Source organism: Sylvia atricapilla, chromosome 3 (genome assembly GCF_009819655.1).
Source record: "Sylvia atricapilla isolate bSylAtr1 chromosome 3, bSylAtr1.pri, whole genome shotgun sequence".
In the NCBI taxonomy this organism is placed as follows: domain Eukaryota; kingdom Metazoa; phylum Chordata; class Aves; order Passeriformes; family Sylviidae; genus Sylvia; species Sylvia atricapilla.
The window spans coordinates 56,406,226-56,422,797 of record NC_089142.1 but is presented as its reverse complement, the minus strand read 5'-3'; the positions used below and the strand labels follow the sequence as shown (position 1 = coordinate 56,422,797).

The following is a 16,572-nucleotide window of genomic DNA, read 5'->3' as shown; positions in this document are numbered from 1 at the left end:
ATTACTCTGTTTAGAATTTCCCCTCTTTCCCCTTCAGTTAACATACATCAGTCTTTTTGAAATCTGCCTGTATGAATAACTGTACTGGAAGCAGTTTGTAAATAAAAGGTGTTGGCCATTTTTACTATCTCTAGGTTGGTTCTAATGTCTTTTTCTGTTGAAATTAAAGATAGTTGTACATTTGATTCTTAGTGATGCCTAAAAATATTTTCTGATCCTGTGTGAGAGGAAGCAAAGATGTGAGGCTAAACATAAATGTTTTATCTTCTACTAGAGCAATAATTATGAATATCCATGTGTCCCTTAAAAATAATCCTGCTATGATTTAGTCAAATTTACCAAGTTCTGGTACTGAGAACTTAAGTAAGAACTTAGAATTAGAGCATGAACATTTCTTGTTTCTCCATGTATGTGTAGGAATGATGTGCTAGGTCAGTCAGAGGCTTTGTGGATGTATAATGCTCCTAAAAATCTGTCTGGTGTTAAATAAGATCCAGAAATAGAATGGATTGGACTAATTTTTCATTAAATTTAAGTTGGGGATTTTCATAAATTTAAGTTGAGGATTCTGTTTAGATCTGCAATGTTTAGAGCTAGACTAATGTTTGTAGAACTAGGACTAAATAACCTCTTTGATATGTTATTTGGGAATTGCTTCTTGTTCTGAGAATTTAAGCAGAAAAGGTATTATTTTTTCCTCAACTGTATAATATAGGAAAACACTGAGATAATTTTGCACTTAGTGCTTTATTTTTCACCATAGGGTTTTTTTTCATGTGCTTATATTTTTAGATTAAAGAGTGACATTGGTGACAGGATTTCCACTGTCCAAGCAAAACTCAGTCAGATATCCAAACTCCTGTAAGAGAATCCAATTATTTCAGTTGAAGGAACAAGTGCAATTAACTGGGGAGAAGATGGTGGTGACAAAAGTCGAATTGTGTGAGACATCTGGGGATCCCTTCATCAGTCTCTCCTACTGCAGAACAAGATGCCAACTGACAAAGAACTGCAAGTGTTGCACTTCTTGATCTTAAGAATCTCATGAGTTTCTCCATGTGGAATTTAGCCCTTAGAGAAGTTGATGGAAAAATATTAGAAAGTTTAATTAGAGAAAAATATGATGAATTATCATGAAACAAACTCTTTACTTCCAGACATAAATTGTTTACAAATTTTCTTTGATTGCTTTTTTGCTGCACATTAACTCAGTAAAGTAACTTTATTGGTCTAATGTATTTTTAGGTTTGAGCTGAATGCATATTCAGGGAAAAAAAAGAATTATTTACCTTGTTTTCAAGAGAATGGCATGTAGTATTATGGGATTGTTTTCCCTGTTCCAAAATTTATTTAAGAAAAAAAAAATTTTCTTTTGCTGTGTAGTGGAAGCTGTGCCAAGTTTGGCTAATTTTATTTTTTAAACAGTAAGAAAAATAAAATGAATTTGTCTGAGCATTTTTGTCTCCCTCATCTTTTGTTATTTAAACACTCCTAAATTGTGTTAAATCCTTCTTCACTTACCATAACCGAGAAGTTTCAGAGTAAACTTATGAGTTAGAATGCGAAACTGGCATCCAATTTGGCTTTCTGCAGAAATAATTTCAGTTTTTCTCATGTTACTCAGTGCAGCCACTGCGTATACACATCTCTTTCATCCAGACTTAGCGCTCTTTTGAACAGAGGCTGACAGTTTAATCTTGTGGTGTTGGCTAAAGCAAAATTGTGCTGACTTATGCCTTTAACTCCTTCCTGCTTTTCCTTAATAGGGTAGATGAAATCTCCCAGCTGAAAGGAGAGTCCTTCTACCACCTCCAGTTCAGGACAGACACCCTTTACTATAACTTGTTTTTTTTTTTTTTAGTAGGAATTTCGAGAGGACCTCAGGTATTTCAGGACCTGTGTGTGAGTGCAGAGTGGAGAAAATTCACCTGTGCCCAGAGTTAGTAGTGGGAGGCAGGAATTGAAGCACTCGCTTCAGAGCATCAGTCTGTGTGATTGGCTGAAGTAAAGCTGTGTCCAGAGTAGTGAAGAACACAAAAATGCAATGGTTGTTATTTAGTTTACAGTGCTGTATGGTCTGTACCTACTCTTCCCACATGTTGGTTTTTTGTTTGTTTGTTTGTTTTTTTTTCTTTCGTAGATAACTTTTTTGCACTTAGTCCCAATTCAGCAGCTACCTGTGCTTGACCACATAGATGAATTGTACTGTTGACTGCATGGATATCTGTAGAAGTATCAGCAATGCTTTATGTGGAAATTACTTTTGTAAAAGCTTATGAATCTGAAATGCCTGAAAACTGTTACTGCCAAGTTTATGAATTATCACTATTTGTTATGTCTTTCTTTAGACCAAAAATTGCAGTTAAATATTTACCAGTTTCAACATGCCACTGTAAAGGTTTAGGTGCCCTTGTTGGATTCCAGAGATTTATACTGCCAAGCTCCTGCACTGAACCTGCTCCACTTGAGCTTGCCTTCAAACTTTGAAAATGTTTAGGTTGCCCTTAAGTCAGGGGACAGTTAGTCTTCAGTTCTAAGATTTGCATCAATTCCTTATTGTTTATGGACAAGGAAGTGTGATGCAGGGTGAACCTCTGATAACTCTTCTCACACATGTTTGCATTAAATTTTGAGGCTCTTTTTTCTATGATGACAGAAAAGCTACTGCATGCTTTCCCAGATTGCAGTTTGGGAGAAGCAGAGGTATTACATAATCCAGTTTCAATGTGACTGCACTACCTTTTAACACAGATTTGAACTCTGCCCAGAGGTGCCACTTGGTTGAAGCATGAATGATCTGTTGTTGTGCAATAGAAGCATATCACCTTTCTTCAATCAAAATATGATTGCATGTTCATCCACATGAAACTTGATGACTTGACAGTTGTCTAGGATGCAAAACCTTCCTATACTGCTGATTGAGATACTCACAATCTCCTGGTGAGAACATACTGCTCTCTGGAGAACAAGGCATACAATCTTAAAGCAATTTGATAATCCTCAACGTTGTCATAGAGAAAATGTCTTTCACAGAGTTTAGGGCAGTTTAGGTTCTTGGGAAGTTAATGAAAAACTAATAATATGTTACCGGCTTCTCTGTAGTAAGGTGGCTTCCGCAGATGTATCTACGGAAGGGAAAGCACAATGTCTTGTGTTTTTGGGGGAGGGGAAAAAAAAAGGGATGAATTTCTGCCAACATACAGCAGTGCACCAGGTAGGATTGTGCTTCTCATCTGTTTGAATTGAGGCATCACTCAGTTGTTTGTATTGTTTGATATTTGGGGATATTGGTGGAAAAGAGTTTCTTAGTGCTTAAAATCTTTTGGTTTGATTGGTGCATTGCTTTTGGGGGTACAAGGAAAAGTATGGATAATAACAAAACAGTGAACATGAATTGCAGACATGCTGGTGTTAAGTGTCTTTTCTTTTGTCTGACACTTAGAAGCACGTTTCTGGCTAGGTGTTTGAGTGTTGAATTATTTTGTTTAATTGTTGCAAATTGTCTTTGAACTATAATTTGAAAGACGGTTACAGGTAGAAATTCTCCTGTTGAACCATTCTTTTTTCCCTCTTTTTTTTCAGTACTTTATTTCCTATAGACAGAGAAGCTGATTTCCAGAAACTGTGCTGTTTTTCCCTTTGTCAACTTGAAAAGAATGAAGTGTCACAGAAATACTAATTTGTTCCCCTTCACTCTTTCCTGCTGTTGTTGCCAGGGTTTGTTCCCACTTGCTTACAAAGTGGTGCAGGGAAGACAGAGGGATGGGGGAGGAGTTCAGACTCGCTGTGCAAACACATGCAGACATAATCTAAATTGATGCCTTGTTGAAAAAAAATCGCAGGTGAAGCAAGCAGCCAACAATGGCTCACTCAAAGGCTCTCTTAGTGCTGGAAAACTTCATAGGTGGCAAATTTGTTCCTTGTTCCTCCTACATAGACTCCTATAATCCGTCCACCGGAGATGTCTATTGCAGAGTTCCAGACAGTGGCAAAGAAGAGGTGAGTGCAATCCAGATGTACAAAGTGAAAAATGTTAAATGCATGTAACAATAACCTTTTGAGTGAGAAGAGGCTGGAGGTAAGAGAACAGAAAAATTATTACTTCAATGCTTAAACAAGTAAGTTCTTTATTATATTGTAGTATTGCATAATCCACTGTGGTGACAGAAAATGCTGTCTATTTTTACATTGTGCTATTAGAAAGTTATGGTCTGGATTCTAAGCTGGTGTGAATCAACAAAGCTTCAGTAACTTGCATGGAGTTCCTTCAGCTCACATGATGGGCGATGCCTTGTGCATAAGTTAACAGTAACACCCAGACAAGCTGTAAATATAAACAATCTGTCAGTGAGAACAGTGTTTATTGATCTCTTCTATAAATTAATTTAGAGGCACCATATGCAACTGTGTTGCCTCTTAGTGTCTTGATTTGCGGTTTTCATTTTAAACAGTTTTTGGCTTGGTGTCTTTTCTATGAAGATGGTAAAAAGCTTTCAGACCTCTCTGGTTTTGATATTAGCAGTTGGATGTTCAGTGGCTGTGATGAATTGGCTGCGATGAGTGTGTTCCCTTATACCTCTCCTCTGCATCCATAGGGTTTCCTGGTCTTGTGCTCTCTACTGGGGTGAATGTTTCCTGGAACCTTGTACATATTCAGGCGTGGATGGGCAGTGATGTTCATCAGGGGAGCTGCAGTTTCATTGATGCTACTTTATAGGGGAACCTACAAGTCTGTGTCTAAAATAGTGTTTCAGACTTGCTGAAGAGGGAAGTGACGACAAGCTTGGATTGCACAGAGGGCTTGGAAAATATTGTTGAATAGTGGACAGCATTTTGAAAGTGTTTTTTGAAACAAACTACTACAGTGTGTAGCTGTTCCCTTCACTTGCATTTCAGCCTTATTGACAGTTCCTCTCAGCAGAAACCTTTGCACTGTAATTTCAGCTGGGTAAATATTTGTTACATGCTGATGACCAAGGGTTAAAGAGTAACAGGTTGGGCTTGTTGGAATAAATCTCTGTAAATTCATCCCAATCCTAATTATGCCTGAAAAGTTTCCTCTTTGATGTCCAGGTGCAAATCTTCCTGTCCATTCATTTGCAAAATCATTAAAATCAGAGAGATCTGAGAATGCCAGAGGCTGCTGGCCACTCCAGAGATACAGTTCAAACATCCTAAGAGCAGTGCTTTTCTCTTTCTGCTTTCTGAGTCAGTGTTTGTGTGTAGCAATGGGAACCCAGTTTAAAGACCTGTAAATTTGGTGAGTGCTTTAGTCCTGCCTTCAGACAACTATACAAGAAGGTTGTGCTCTGCAGAGCTGGCGTTCACTGGTGACTGGTGGAATATGCTGAAGAAAATGCTATCACATACTGCTTCAGGTTATCTAGAGATATACCAAAGTAAGCATCTAGACCAGAGTTCAACAAAACACTCAGGATGCTGGTTTCTAGCAAGGCTCAATGTCCAGTTGCAGATTATCTTGGTTAATTTTACTGGGAAGTTAGAAGATGAAACAAGTGGAGAGAGTGAGTCTGTTGTTGACTCTGGAGTTTAACACCAGGTCAATTGCTGTGGCCATTTTAGCCACTTTCTGCCAAAGACACTGAATGTATTTTTTTCTAGGGGTTAGTTTGTTCCCCAGCTAGGTATCTTGAATTCTACGTAGCAGTATCACAGCAGGACAAGCAGGTGCCTTGTATATCCAAAAGACAGGCTGATGAGGACTAATTAGTGCTGGCAAGTATCTGCTTTAAAAACATTTATCTTTAAAGAACCTGGCTCCTGCAGATCATCCCCTGCAAAAGCAAACATCTTGTCCTGAGGGCAGTTCAGCTTGGGCTATTTTGATAGCAACCTTTTGTGATGGGTCTGGATTGTGTGTTGTTTCTATGTGTCTGTCTTGTGCAGAAGAGGAAAGCAGAAGGAAGTGTTTCAGACACAGGAATTCATAGTTGAATTCTTGTTCATGTTTTCTTTGTGGCTTGACTTTCTTTGCTGGTTTTTGCCAGTCAAACTAACTGTTTAACCTTTGTATGCTTAGTTTTTCTCTACAAATTTCTCTTTTTTTTTTCTCTTACTTTTTCTTACATGAATCTACTGCCACTAAATTCCTTCCTTTGCTAGTTTTCTCTTCTGCTGTTTGTGAAAAAGCAATATTTTTGTCCTTCTTCTTAACCCACTGGAGGGTGAAAAATGAAGACAGTATTGATTATCTCATCTCCTGGCAGCACCTGGTAGAAAAGGCCGCAGAGGAGACAACAGATGAGCAGCAGTAGCACCACAGGATGGTAGGGTGGAAGAAAAAGTTAATTAGTGAAGGTGGTGTAGTTTCACAGAGAGTGAACGTTTTCAGGGTAGTATGGCATCTGCACAGGACTCACTCAGGAAGCTGCAGTTCCCCTTTCCCAGGCCTGGTTTGGTCCTGCTTCAGCTGTTCAGTGGCTGACAGCCTGCTGCCATCGGCACTTGAGCAGGAGGTTGTTGAACTACAGTCGAAAAAGAAGAGTCTAGGTTTCTGAGCTTGGCCGGTGATCCATGTGATTCTCTTTACATTGGTTGGTTTCCCACCTTGGCCTTCACTGGTGGTGTTCTGGCTTTCAAACTCTGGGCGTTATTTTTATGGGGCCCATAAAGTCTGATGTGTGTGGGATGGGGAAGGAGAAGGGGTAGATAGGTTTTATTGTTTTGCTTGCTTGAACTTTTGTGCCCTCATCAGTAAAACATCTTTGGAGTATCTGTAAATTATTTTGTGATGGTTTTTATAAGACTTGCCACAATCTGAGGGAACAAATTTGGAACTCAGTTTTGTGGAATTGGTGGAAAGGAGTCTTCAGTGATTTCATGGGAACTAGGAATATGGCAAAATTCAAAGAGGTCATAATGGTCTGATTAATATCACATCAGCATCCTCCTAGTTACTGATTTTGGCAGATTTCCAAAACTGAAGAAATTATATGAGCAAAATTTTAGGAACTCAGCTACAGCTAAGACAGCTTTAACTAAACCACCACTTTGATGCACGTATTAGACATTGGGAGTATTGAATAAGTGATACATAGGAAGCAAAAGTTGGGAAATAGGGCAGTTAAATTATGGAAGGATATTGATGACTATCTTTAATTAGTGTGAGACTGATAAACATGAAGAAGGAATTGCTTATAAATCAACAAATGAATGCTGCAGGTAACTTCCATTTAAGAGTCCAGAGGAAATGACTGATGGGACAGAGAGCCTTCTGCTGAATTTTAATCCTTTGAAGAACGGTCTGCTTCAGAAAAGTTCTGGTAATCTGCCACTGTTCAGAAATGTCAGCCTGAAGGACCATGCAGCAGTCATGTACATCTCAGGCAAAATACTGATAGGAGCGGTGTGCATCTGTATAAGTACACATAATGATTCTTATCTGTAGGCTTTGATAGGTGTCTGCTAAGAGAACTGGCTAAAGCCCCAGAGTTTAAAAAGGAACTTTTTTCTATGAGGGCATTAATGACTTTCTGGCTGTGATCAGGTAAGATAAAATCCCTAAATATATTCTTAGTCCTTGCTTGAGCCAAGTGGTGGAAATCAAGAGCTAGCAGGGCATCCAGTCCATTTCTTCCCAGCCTCTTACTTTCATCATTGCCTGGTGTCGCTGAAGCCTTGTGTTGCAAGGGTTGTGCATGTTTAGACTGAAGCTAGATTTGCTCTGGGGAGATTCTTGCTCTTTCCTCCATAAGAAACAAGATTCTTTTTTTGTTTTGGCCAGTGGCACCTGCTGATGCCAGTTGACCAGTCCAGCACTTCCTCCAGCCTGGAGGGTGGCCCACAAGTTGCTGTAATTTGCAGAAAAACAAGGGTTCCAGTGGAAGTTTCTTTTCTATATATTCTGTTTCAGTAACACTTCTTGAGTTATGGGGTAATATCTTGATAATGGAGAAGCTCTAAGGAGTTTTCATTTCCCAGCATTATGGTCTGGATTATTAGTCACTGAAATACGAATTTATCTGCTGAGTGTTTAATATTTTCTTAAGCCTTTCATTAGCATTCACCATCCCTCTTGTGCTTTTTTAGGTGGAAGCTGCTGTCAAAGCTGCCAAAGATGCCTTCCCAATTTGGTCCTCAAAAAGTCCATTGGAAAGATCTCAGATCCTGAACAAATTGGCAGACCTGATTGAACATGACCTGGAAGCATTTGCACAAGCGGAGTCAAAGGATCAGGGTAAGAACTGGAACTGTTGATCTCAAATACAGTGTGCCTTGCTGAATATTGAAAGGAAAGATTTGGATTAAATTTTTTGTATGATATGAGCTGTTGGAGCAAATTGGAGTTGATGTGCATGAACCTTGAGGAGGCTTTGGATTTGGGATTCCTGGGGCATTCTTGCTTTTCAGAATTTCTGACTGACTTCCGTTGTCAGATATTTGGAATGCATTACTAGAGGGAAGCTGTTGTCATTGACTATGGTTGCATGGTGCTGGGGATTACTTGGGCACAGGACAAAAGACATTTCCCAAAAGACACACAAATCAACTCTTAAAACAGACTATAAAGCGATATTTCTGTCCATGATGACAGCAGCATGTTTGGTTTTGTTTCAGGAAAAACTATTACGTTTGCCAGAACAGTGGACATCCCTCGGGCCGTGCACAACTTCCGATTCTTCGCCTCTTCCATCCTTCATCACGTCACAGAGTGCACCGAAATGCCAGCCATGGGCTGTGTGCACTACACCTCCAGGGCACCTGTGGGAGTTGGTATGATGATCCTCACATGCTGAAAAGCTTGGCAGAATGTCTGCCTCAGTAGGGGCTTAGCAAAGAAAAGATTTTTTTGAAAGCATTTATTGTCTCTGAGTCATGTGCTAAACATAGGCTTGTCTGCTAAAGCACCAGCAACTCCATGTAAAATCGGTTAGGCTACTTCATGGAAAGAAAAAAATCCCAACCAAAAAACCTTGATTGCATGCCTAAAAAGCTTAAACTATTACTCTCACCTTCCCAATCTCTCTTGTGTTTTGTCTGTCTGTATCTGTGGATGAGCACCACAGCTGTGGGTCAGTGAGATGGGCAGAGCACTGAGCTCCTGCTCCAGCAGGGAGAGCAGGATCCCCCTCTCCTTTGGGAAAGCAGTAGTAGTCTGTGACCCGAGTGCACATGGGTGAATAAAGCACTCTAGCTGGGGAATTGCTGAACTCGGCCGCTAGATGCTGCTGCTTCCGAAAATAAAGTGGTTGTCCTGAGCTGACAAGTGATGTGTTGTAATGATTTCATTATTAAGTTATGTTATATATATAATGTAAATAACATATTAAATAGATGTTAGTTCTCCACGTTTACACTTGAATTACTTAAAACATAAAATTGGCTGACTTTTAAAACTTTTCTTGAGCAGTGGAGAACATGACTTTTTCTGGTAAAATTATTCTCGTAAGGAGAAGTCCCTCACTGCATCTGCTCCATCAAACAGAAAGAAATCCCATGGCTTTTGTAAGGAGTCACACATGACAGTTACAGATTTTTTTTTTTTTCATAATTTCCTATTAATATGTAAAGTGAGAATATTCCTAAAGGCAATTATTGAAAATAATTCTAGTCATTCAGCATTTCATGGGAACAACAATTTATTCAGTGATAGATTTTGTCACTCATAAGTTAGACTAAAATTTATCTGGAAAATGTGTACTATATGTCATACAGAGTTAGCTTGATACTACAACTGAAAAGTAAAAAACAGCTTTAAAGAGCAAGAGAAAGCAGAAATGTGATCTGAGCTGGCACATTCAGCCTGGAGAAGAGAAAGCTCTTGGGAGACCTACAAGAGAGCTTAAGAGGGACTTTTTACAAGGACATGTAGTGATAGGACAATGGGTAATGGCTTCAAATTGAATGAGGGTAGGTTTAGATTAGATGTTAGGAGGAAATTTTTACTGTAAGGGTGATGAGACACTGGTACAGGTTGCCTGAAGAAATGGACAGTGCCCCAACCCTGTCAGGGTTCAAGGCCAGATTGGATGGGGACTTTGAGCAACCTGGTCTAGTGAAAAGTGTCCCCGGGGGGTTGGAACCAGATGATCTAAACTTAAGGACCCTCTCAACCCAAACCATTCTATAATTACTTTCTCTTGTTAACACAAAGTATTACCACAGATTAGTTGTTGTAAATTATTGTATAGCTAGCCTTGCATTAATATTCCTGCAAAACACTAAAAAAAATTCCTGAGAATATAAGTTTCTGCCCTGAAGAAGCAGCAAAACTTATTCAGAGAGTTCAGCTGATCACTTTTAGAATCATTTGCACAGATCTTTTAAGAAATTATCTCCCTGTGAGAAATGCTGCAAAATTATTGTACATTTGTCTGGAAATAAAAGCCATAGATCTGAATTGGTGTATAACTGCTTCAGGTCAGAGAAATGAGTTTTGTATCCCAGCAGACTGACCTTCTGTCTTTGTGGTTTTGTTCTGTAGCTGGTTTAATCAGTCCTTGGAATTTGCCACTGTACTTGTTGACTTGGAAAATAGCTCCTGCCATTGCATGTGGAAATACTGTGGTTGCCAAGCCAAGTGAGATGACATCTGTCACAGCCTGGATGATGTGCAAGCTCTTGGAGAAAGCGGGTAAGTCCTGTAGCATGCTAAGGAGCAGGAATAGAGTAGAAATGCTTGTCTGTGCACCAGGGTTTTTTTTTAGTTGCAGAAATCAGCAGGTGCTCAAAGGCTTTGGGAAAGACTGCTATAGCTGAATGTTGCACTAGAGAACAAAAGGCATTCTCTGTCCTCAAACGATCCTGTTTCCCCAGTCCAGCTATTGCTCATTTTTTTCCACTATCTTCTGATGAAAAGTTTTGCCGCTCCTGCACTCCACTTATGGGTATCCTAAGTCTGTGGTGCCATCAAAGGAGCCGTAAAAGAATAAAGGAGAGAGAATCAGCTCTTGGTAACTGTGTCATGGTTGTATTTGGTTGTGTCAGGTGGGAACCTGTCTAACATCATGGATATCAGCTACTGCTAAAGTTAAGGGTTAATATTTTTCACCCTTGAGCTGCTGGTAACTTTCTAACTTCAGGGACAAAACAAAGTCTGAGTGACAGGAGCATACAATGATCGTGTGCTTTTGTTCCATCAGGGGTGCCCGCTGGGGTGGTGAATGTGGTGTTTGGAACGGGTGCCAAGGCAGGGGAGGCCCTGGTGTGCCACCCCGACGTGCCTCTGATCTCCTTCACGGGCAGCACGCTTACGGCGCAGCGGATCACGGAGAAAAGTGCCCCACACTGCAAGAGGCTCTCTCTGGAGCTGGGAGGCAAAAACCCTGCCATCATCTTCGATGATGCTGACTTGAGCCAGTGCATCCCCACCACTGTGAGGTCCAGCTTTGCCAACCAGGTGCCTCCCACCCCTGTAACACATAAACCCCATTGGCAGCAGGAGGGGCGCGCCTGAGAGTTTCTGTGCCTGCGTGCACCTACCTTTGGATCCCAATCTCAAATTGGCAGGGTCTATTTCAAGATCGTGTTTGAGAGAGTCCTAAGTAGAAAAATATAAGAAAGACTTCATTATTCCATGAGGAGGGAAACAAAGTAATAAAAGGCTCTTCCTCATGCTCTCCATCAGAAGATAACAAGGTGTTATTACACCTCTCAGAGTAGATACATTTCTTATCTCTCAGGGAAGCAGCTGCTTTAAGTCCCACTGCTGAAGTAAGTGGGCAGCTTGTTGATTTGCTAGAATTAAATTAGGGGACTTACCTAAAAATTTTACCAACATTATTCTTCCCTCAGGAGAGCACACCAAAGCCAGGAAATTGCATGTGGGCAAATGTTAGAAAAATAGCTTGGTATCAGAAAGAGATTATCAGGAAATGAAGAGAGAGAGAATTCAGAGGTGGAAATCATGTTTCCTGCTAAAAATGTTGGAAAAGAAAACATGTAATCAATAAAATCAAATTTACTTACGGTAGTGATTGCATGATACTGATACTGTTTTGCCTTTTCCTTCTCCTTTTGTTTCTGATCTGGAAAAAAATCCCACTTTGCAGTGAAGTTTGCGCTTCTGAGGATGCAGGGACGCAAGTGAACTGGGTTATAGTTCCTAGTACATGTCAATAGTGCAATGTAATATGAACCAACATTGATTTCTTGTTTGTTTCTTTCTTTTTGGTAGGGTGAGATCTGTCTCTGCACCTCCAGGATCTTTGTTCAGAGGGGAATATACAGTGAGTTTGTGAAGAGATTTGTGGCAGAGGCCAAGAAGTGGAAGACTGGAAATCCCTCAGATCCCACAATTGATGTGGGAGCACTAATAAGTAAAGAGCATCTAGAAAAGGTAATGCTACATGGAGTTTATGTGATTTCATCTCATCTTTTAGAGGGCTACAAAAGGTAGTTTCAGGAGTATGTGGGAAAGGATGTTGTCATCTCCAAGATTAGCTCTGAGGGATGATAACTCAAAGCCATTAAAAGGTATCTTTTTAATGAGGTTTCTGTTGCCTGTGGCTTGGGATTGTGTGATTACTCTGAAAAAAATCAAACTTCCTGGGGAAAATAATTCAAAATGGCAAAAGAATATTTTCTTCTCTTTGAATAATTCTAATAATTATTAGAATGATTATTATGAAATAGTTCTAATGGTTTCTAAGTTCTGGATTTATACTCATAAATCTTAGAGTTCAACAACATTTTCTTGGATTTTAATAGTGCATTTGCTAAGATCACTTATTTGCCTAATAAGTTAATTTATATATTTATAAACTTTATAACTTTATTTATAAACTTTGTAATTATTATAGTTAATTTATATATTTATTAACTTTATAATTTATAAAGTTTTATTTATATATCACTCTGGCAAATTCTGGCTTGTACAAAACAGTTTCCTAGAACTGCTTGCATTAATTTGTAATGGTCTGTGTGTGGAGAGCAGCTGAGATAGTGTGCAGTTAGACACAGTCTGCTTTAGTGGCTTATATGAAATGAAAGTTGTGGTGTCAGAGTTCAGGGAGAGCAGATGCTCATATCCCAGAACTCTCTGACGCAAGAAGCAGACCAAAAAACCACAGAGTGAGAGAAAGCCAGACCTTTGATATGCTTCCTAATGCCTCAGAAGGCTCTCCAGGTCCTCTTGTTCTGAAGTACAGTGGTAGAAATACCCATTTCCTGAGGTCCTTAGTCTGTAGCACCACAGAGAACTTCTAAGTTTTACCTACCAAGGTGGCTAAAAGAAGAAAAAGATAAGGAAGCTCTGTGATACTTCTGTGGTCTTTCTGTAAGGAGAGAAGACAGGCAATGATTGCAGAACAGCAGAAGCATATTAACAGTACATCCTATGTGTTCAAGGTAGCAAGCGTATGGCGGCAGCGGCCATGGAAACATCTTTGATCATTTATTGATAAGATTTTCTGTAGCATTCATGGCTTCATCATCCTAGTGGCATGTAAACATTTAAAAAGCCTTGCCTATGAGGCAGGAAAATAGTACTGATTCCTTGGAGTAAATGAGTGAACCATGGCTTGAGATACATGCCCAGGCTCCTGAGAGAAGGGAACGAGGCTCTGGGACCACTTATGTTTTCACCAAGGGCCCTGCCCTTTTGACAGTAGTTAGGGAAGTGGGAAGGGAAGGGCTAGAGTGTTGTCTGCTAGGCTAGTAAGTGTTAAGAAAGAGAAAACAATTGCTTTTTTCGTTAAGAAATACACAGCTTTGCATACAAGAAGCATGACAACAAAAGTTAGGGAATGCTGCCCTCTGTTGTAAGAAGGTAGCATGTTCCAGCTGGAGATGTTCAGGCGCTGTGAACCCTTGGGATTTGTTGTCCTTTAGCAGTGATGTTTTTCTGCTGCTTCCCCAGGTGAGGAGCTATGTGAAGAAAGCCCAGACTGAAGGAGCCAGAGTCCTCTGTGGAGAGGGAGTGGATCCTTTGGCCCTCCCACCTGACAACCAGAAAGGCTATTTCATGTTGCCCACAGTCATTGCTGAAGTCAAGGATGAATCCTGTTGCATGCAAGAAGAGATCTTTGGTCCTGTGACATGTGTGGTAGCATTTGATACAGAAGAAGAGGTGATCCAAAGAGCCAACAGTGTGAAATATGGCTTGGCAGCCACAGTGTGGTCTGGCAACGTGGGACGTGTTCACAGGGTGGCTCACAGGCTGCAGTCTGGATTGGTGTGGACCAACTGCTGGCTTGTGAGAGACCTGAACTTGCCATTTGGTGGGATGAAAGCCTCAGGCATAGGCAGGGAGGGAGCAAAGGATTCCTATGAGTTCTTCACTGAGGTCAAAACCATCACAATTAAGCACTGACATATGTCAACAGAAGTATTTTAGAGTGAAATAAAAGACAGTAATTTGAGTCACCAGAGATGGCTCCTTAGAGCACAGGCTGCTATTGTGGCCATTCCTTTCTTGAACTTTAGTCACGTAATATCAATGACAGCTGAAAATGATCATCCCAAATGCTAATGTTAAAGTCAGCTTTTCATGTTGGATGAGAAGATCAGTGTGCCTCCACAATCAACTCATCCCAAGCCAGATGACTTGGCTGTCTTAGAGATCCTAAATCCTCTTGATATTTTTGATATTCCTGCCTTGAAAATCTGTCCCTTTAAGGCAGATTGTCCCTCAAGGTAACTCACCAACCAGACCTACTGTCATATATTACTTTGTCCAAAGTAGCAAGCACATGTTGAGTTGTTGGAAAGGGGAATCAGCTCATTTTCACTCTAAACAGTGTGGTCCACACATCCACCCATATTGGGCTTCACTGATATCAGACAAGAATTGATACTACACTACACTGAAAGCCTGAGGAACTACCTTTAACCTACTAAGTGGTTTTTAAACCATGGGGTCATGACATTTGATATTCATGGAGACAATACATGTTTGAATTATAACCTTCTTTATGGTAGGGAGCTGAATCGTCCTAATACCTGTTCTCCAGCTGTTTTGAAATCTCAAAGCCGTTTGTCACTTCGAGACCTCAGTGATGGTGGTTTTTACATCCCTGCACAAAAATATGGCTGCATCACTCTTCATTAATATAACCTAGAATTTACTCCTGAGAGAACAAACTGTTGGAAATTTTTGTCACCAAAATATAAAACCGCTTCCAACTATTCCTCATTTGTTTGCAGAATTTTTTTTTAATCGGGTATCTCACAAACTTGCTTGCTTTCAACAGAAAGAGAAATAGAGTTGGATACACCTCCACACCTCTGGATGCCACCTGGTTGCAGGGCAGACCTAGCAGCCAGGTTGGAGTAGTGGGCATTTGATGGAATTGGTACAAGAACCCCCAGTTGAATTCACGTTAAGGAAATACATAAAAATTATAGGCTTAGTGAATCGATGGATTCTGAGAAGCATAAAAATTTTATTTTAAAAATGCCTAAGTCTATTCATGACCATGTGGTGGCAGCAGAACACCTGCTTTGGTGCTTTTAATCCCCAGTCACTCAGCTGGGAGGGGAATAAACAGCCATACCAGCACATGTTTCATACTGCCAATTTCTTTTCTATTTACACATCCTGTTTGGAAGAGCACAAGAACCCAAAAGCTATGAAACAGTTCATTAGTTGGGGGGTGATAGGGGGATGTGAGGGGCAGACATTTTCAGCAACAGCAGATGGGATATTGCACAATTAGTGGAAACGGATGGATATCTTCCCCCACGTGGATCTGGTCTAGGTTTGGCTTTAATGAGATTAATTTGCTTTAAGGGGTTAATTTTATCTTTACATTAGTTTTGATGAGAGATTTTTAGATGTATTTCACATGCTGGAGACAAAGGTCTGTGTGTCATCAATGTGATTCTGGCCCAAGACATCAGAGGTGGAGAGTGGGTGGGGTGGGGACAGAGATCTGCAGGACCCTCAGATGTGGAGTATGGAGGTGATGGATCTGTGTCCAGCATGACTGTGGAGGTTTCTCAGAGGTGAATTTCTGGGAAGCCCAAATCCATCATTCCTGTGTCCACCACCCCAGTGGGTAAGGGAGGTCTGCTGGTGCTAATGGTGCTGCTGACTTTTGGGCAAGAGGGAGAGCCCATGTGAAGATACAAAACATTGTTTCTTTCTGCATTTTCTTTCTCTAAGGGGTGGATTTGTTAATGTGCAGTTCAAGTACCTTTCTTAGTCTGCTATTTCTCGCCCTTTTATATTACTAGACATTTGCACTTGTACGTGTACAGATGTGAGGGTGTTACCCAGTGGGGAAATACCTGCCACTAATAATGGGTAATTCTTGCATTTGCCATGCCTACCTCCAGCCTCAGGTCCTAGCCCCAAAGGGAGCTGCTGGTGTTTGTGTCAGTGAAGCAGGTGCCATGGGACAGGTTACCTGCTTGCACCAGGAGCTCTCTGTGGGCACACAGGATTTTCCTATATACCAAGAGCTATGAGCTTTCCCATGTTTTTTATTCAGATTGACTTCCAGTGTAGCAATGCTTGCGCATAACTGTCTCATCTTACCCATGAAGCAGTCCAAGACTTCTTCCGACAGGTAAATGAAGGTGTCTGTTACAGCTGCTTTATTTGAGTTTTCTGCTCTCATTCTAAGTGGACAGTGAAGGGCATATCCTGGAGGATGAGGCAGGCTGATC

General features: G+C 40.5%; 2 protein-coding genes across 3 annotated transcripts in view; both read left to right on the top strand.

The window, feature by feature from the left end:
• The window catches only part of HBS1L (HBS1 like translational GTPase), a 60,363-nt gene extending 58,908 nt beyond the window's left edge, over positions 1-1,455 (top strand). For both annotated transcript variants that reach the window (XM_066315432.1, XM_066315433.1), the window contains one exon: positions 793-1,455. In XM_066315432.1, coding sequence (XP_066171529.1) covers positions 793-804 — 12 coding nt within the window. In that variant the 3' untranslated portion in view covers positions 805-1,455. The remainder of the gene's footprint in view (positions 1-792) is intronic.
• Positions 1,456-3,703: 2,248 nt separating this feature from the next.
• On the top strand, positions 3,704-15,087 carry ALDH8A1 (aldehyde dehydrogenase 8 family member A1). Its single transcript, XM_066315431.1, has 7 exons — positions 3,704-3,999; positions 8,050-8,197; positions 8,578-8,733; positions 10,445-10,594; positions 11,103-11,359; positions 12,137-12,298; positions 13,820-15,087. The coding sequence occupies exons 1-7, from the start codon at positions 3,862-3,864 to the stop codon at positions 14,270-14,272; spliced, it is 1,464 nt and encodes a 487-aa protein (XP_066171528.1). The 5' UTR covers positions 3,704-3,861; the 3' UTR covers positions 14,273-15,087.
• Positions 15,088-16,572: the final 1,485 nt, after the last annotated feature.

Excerpts from the sequence above, each read along its gene's own strand:
- ALDH8A1 (XM_066315431.1), top strand. The coding sequence starts at position 3,862 with ATGGCTCACTCAAAGGCTCTCTTAGTGCTGGAAAACTTCATAGGTGGC. Across the intron at positions 4,000-8,049 it reads CAGACAGTGGCAAAGAAGAG|GTGGAAGCTGCTGTCAAAGC; the intron begins GTGAGTGCAATC and ends GTGCTTTTTTAG. Across the intron at positions 10,595-11,102 it reads CAAGCTCTTGGAGAAAGCGG|GGGTGCCCGCTGGGGTGGTG; the intron begins GTAAGTCCTGTA and ends TTGTTCCATCAG.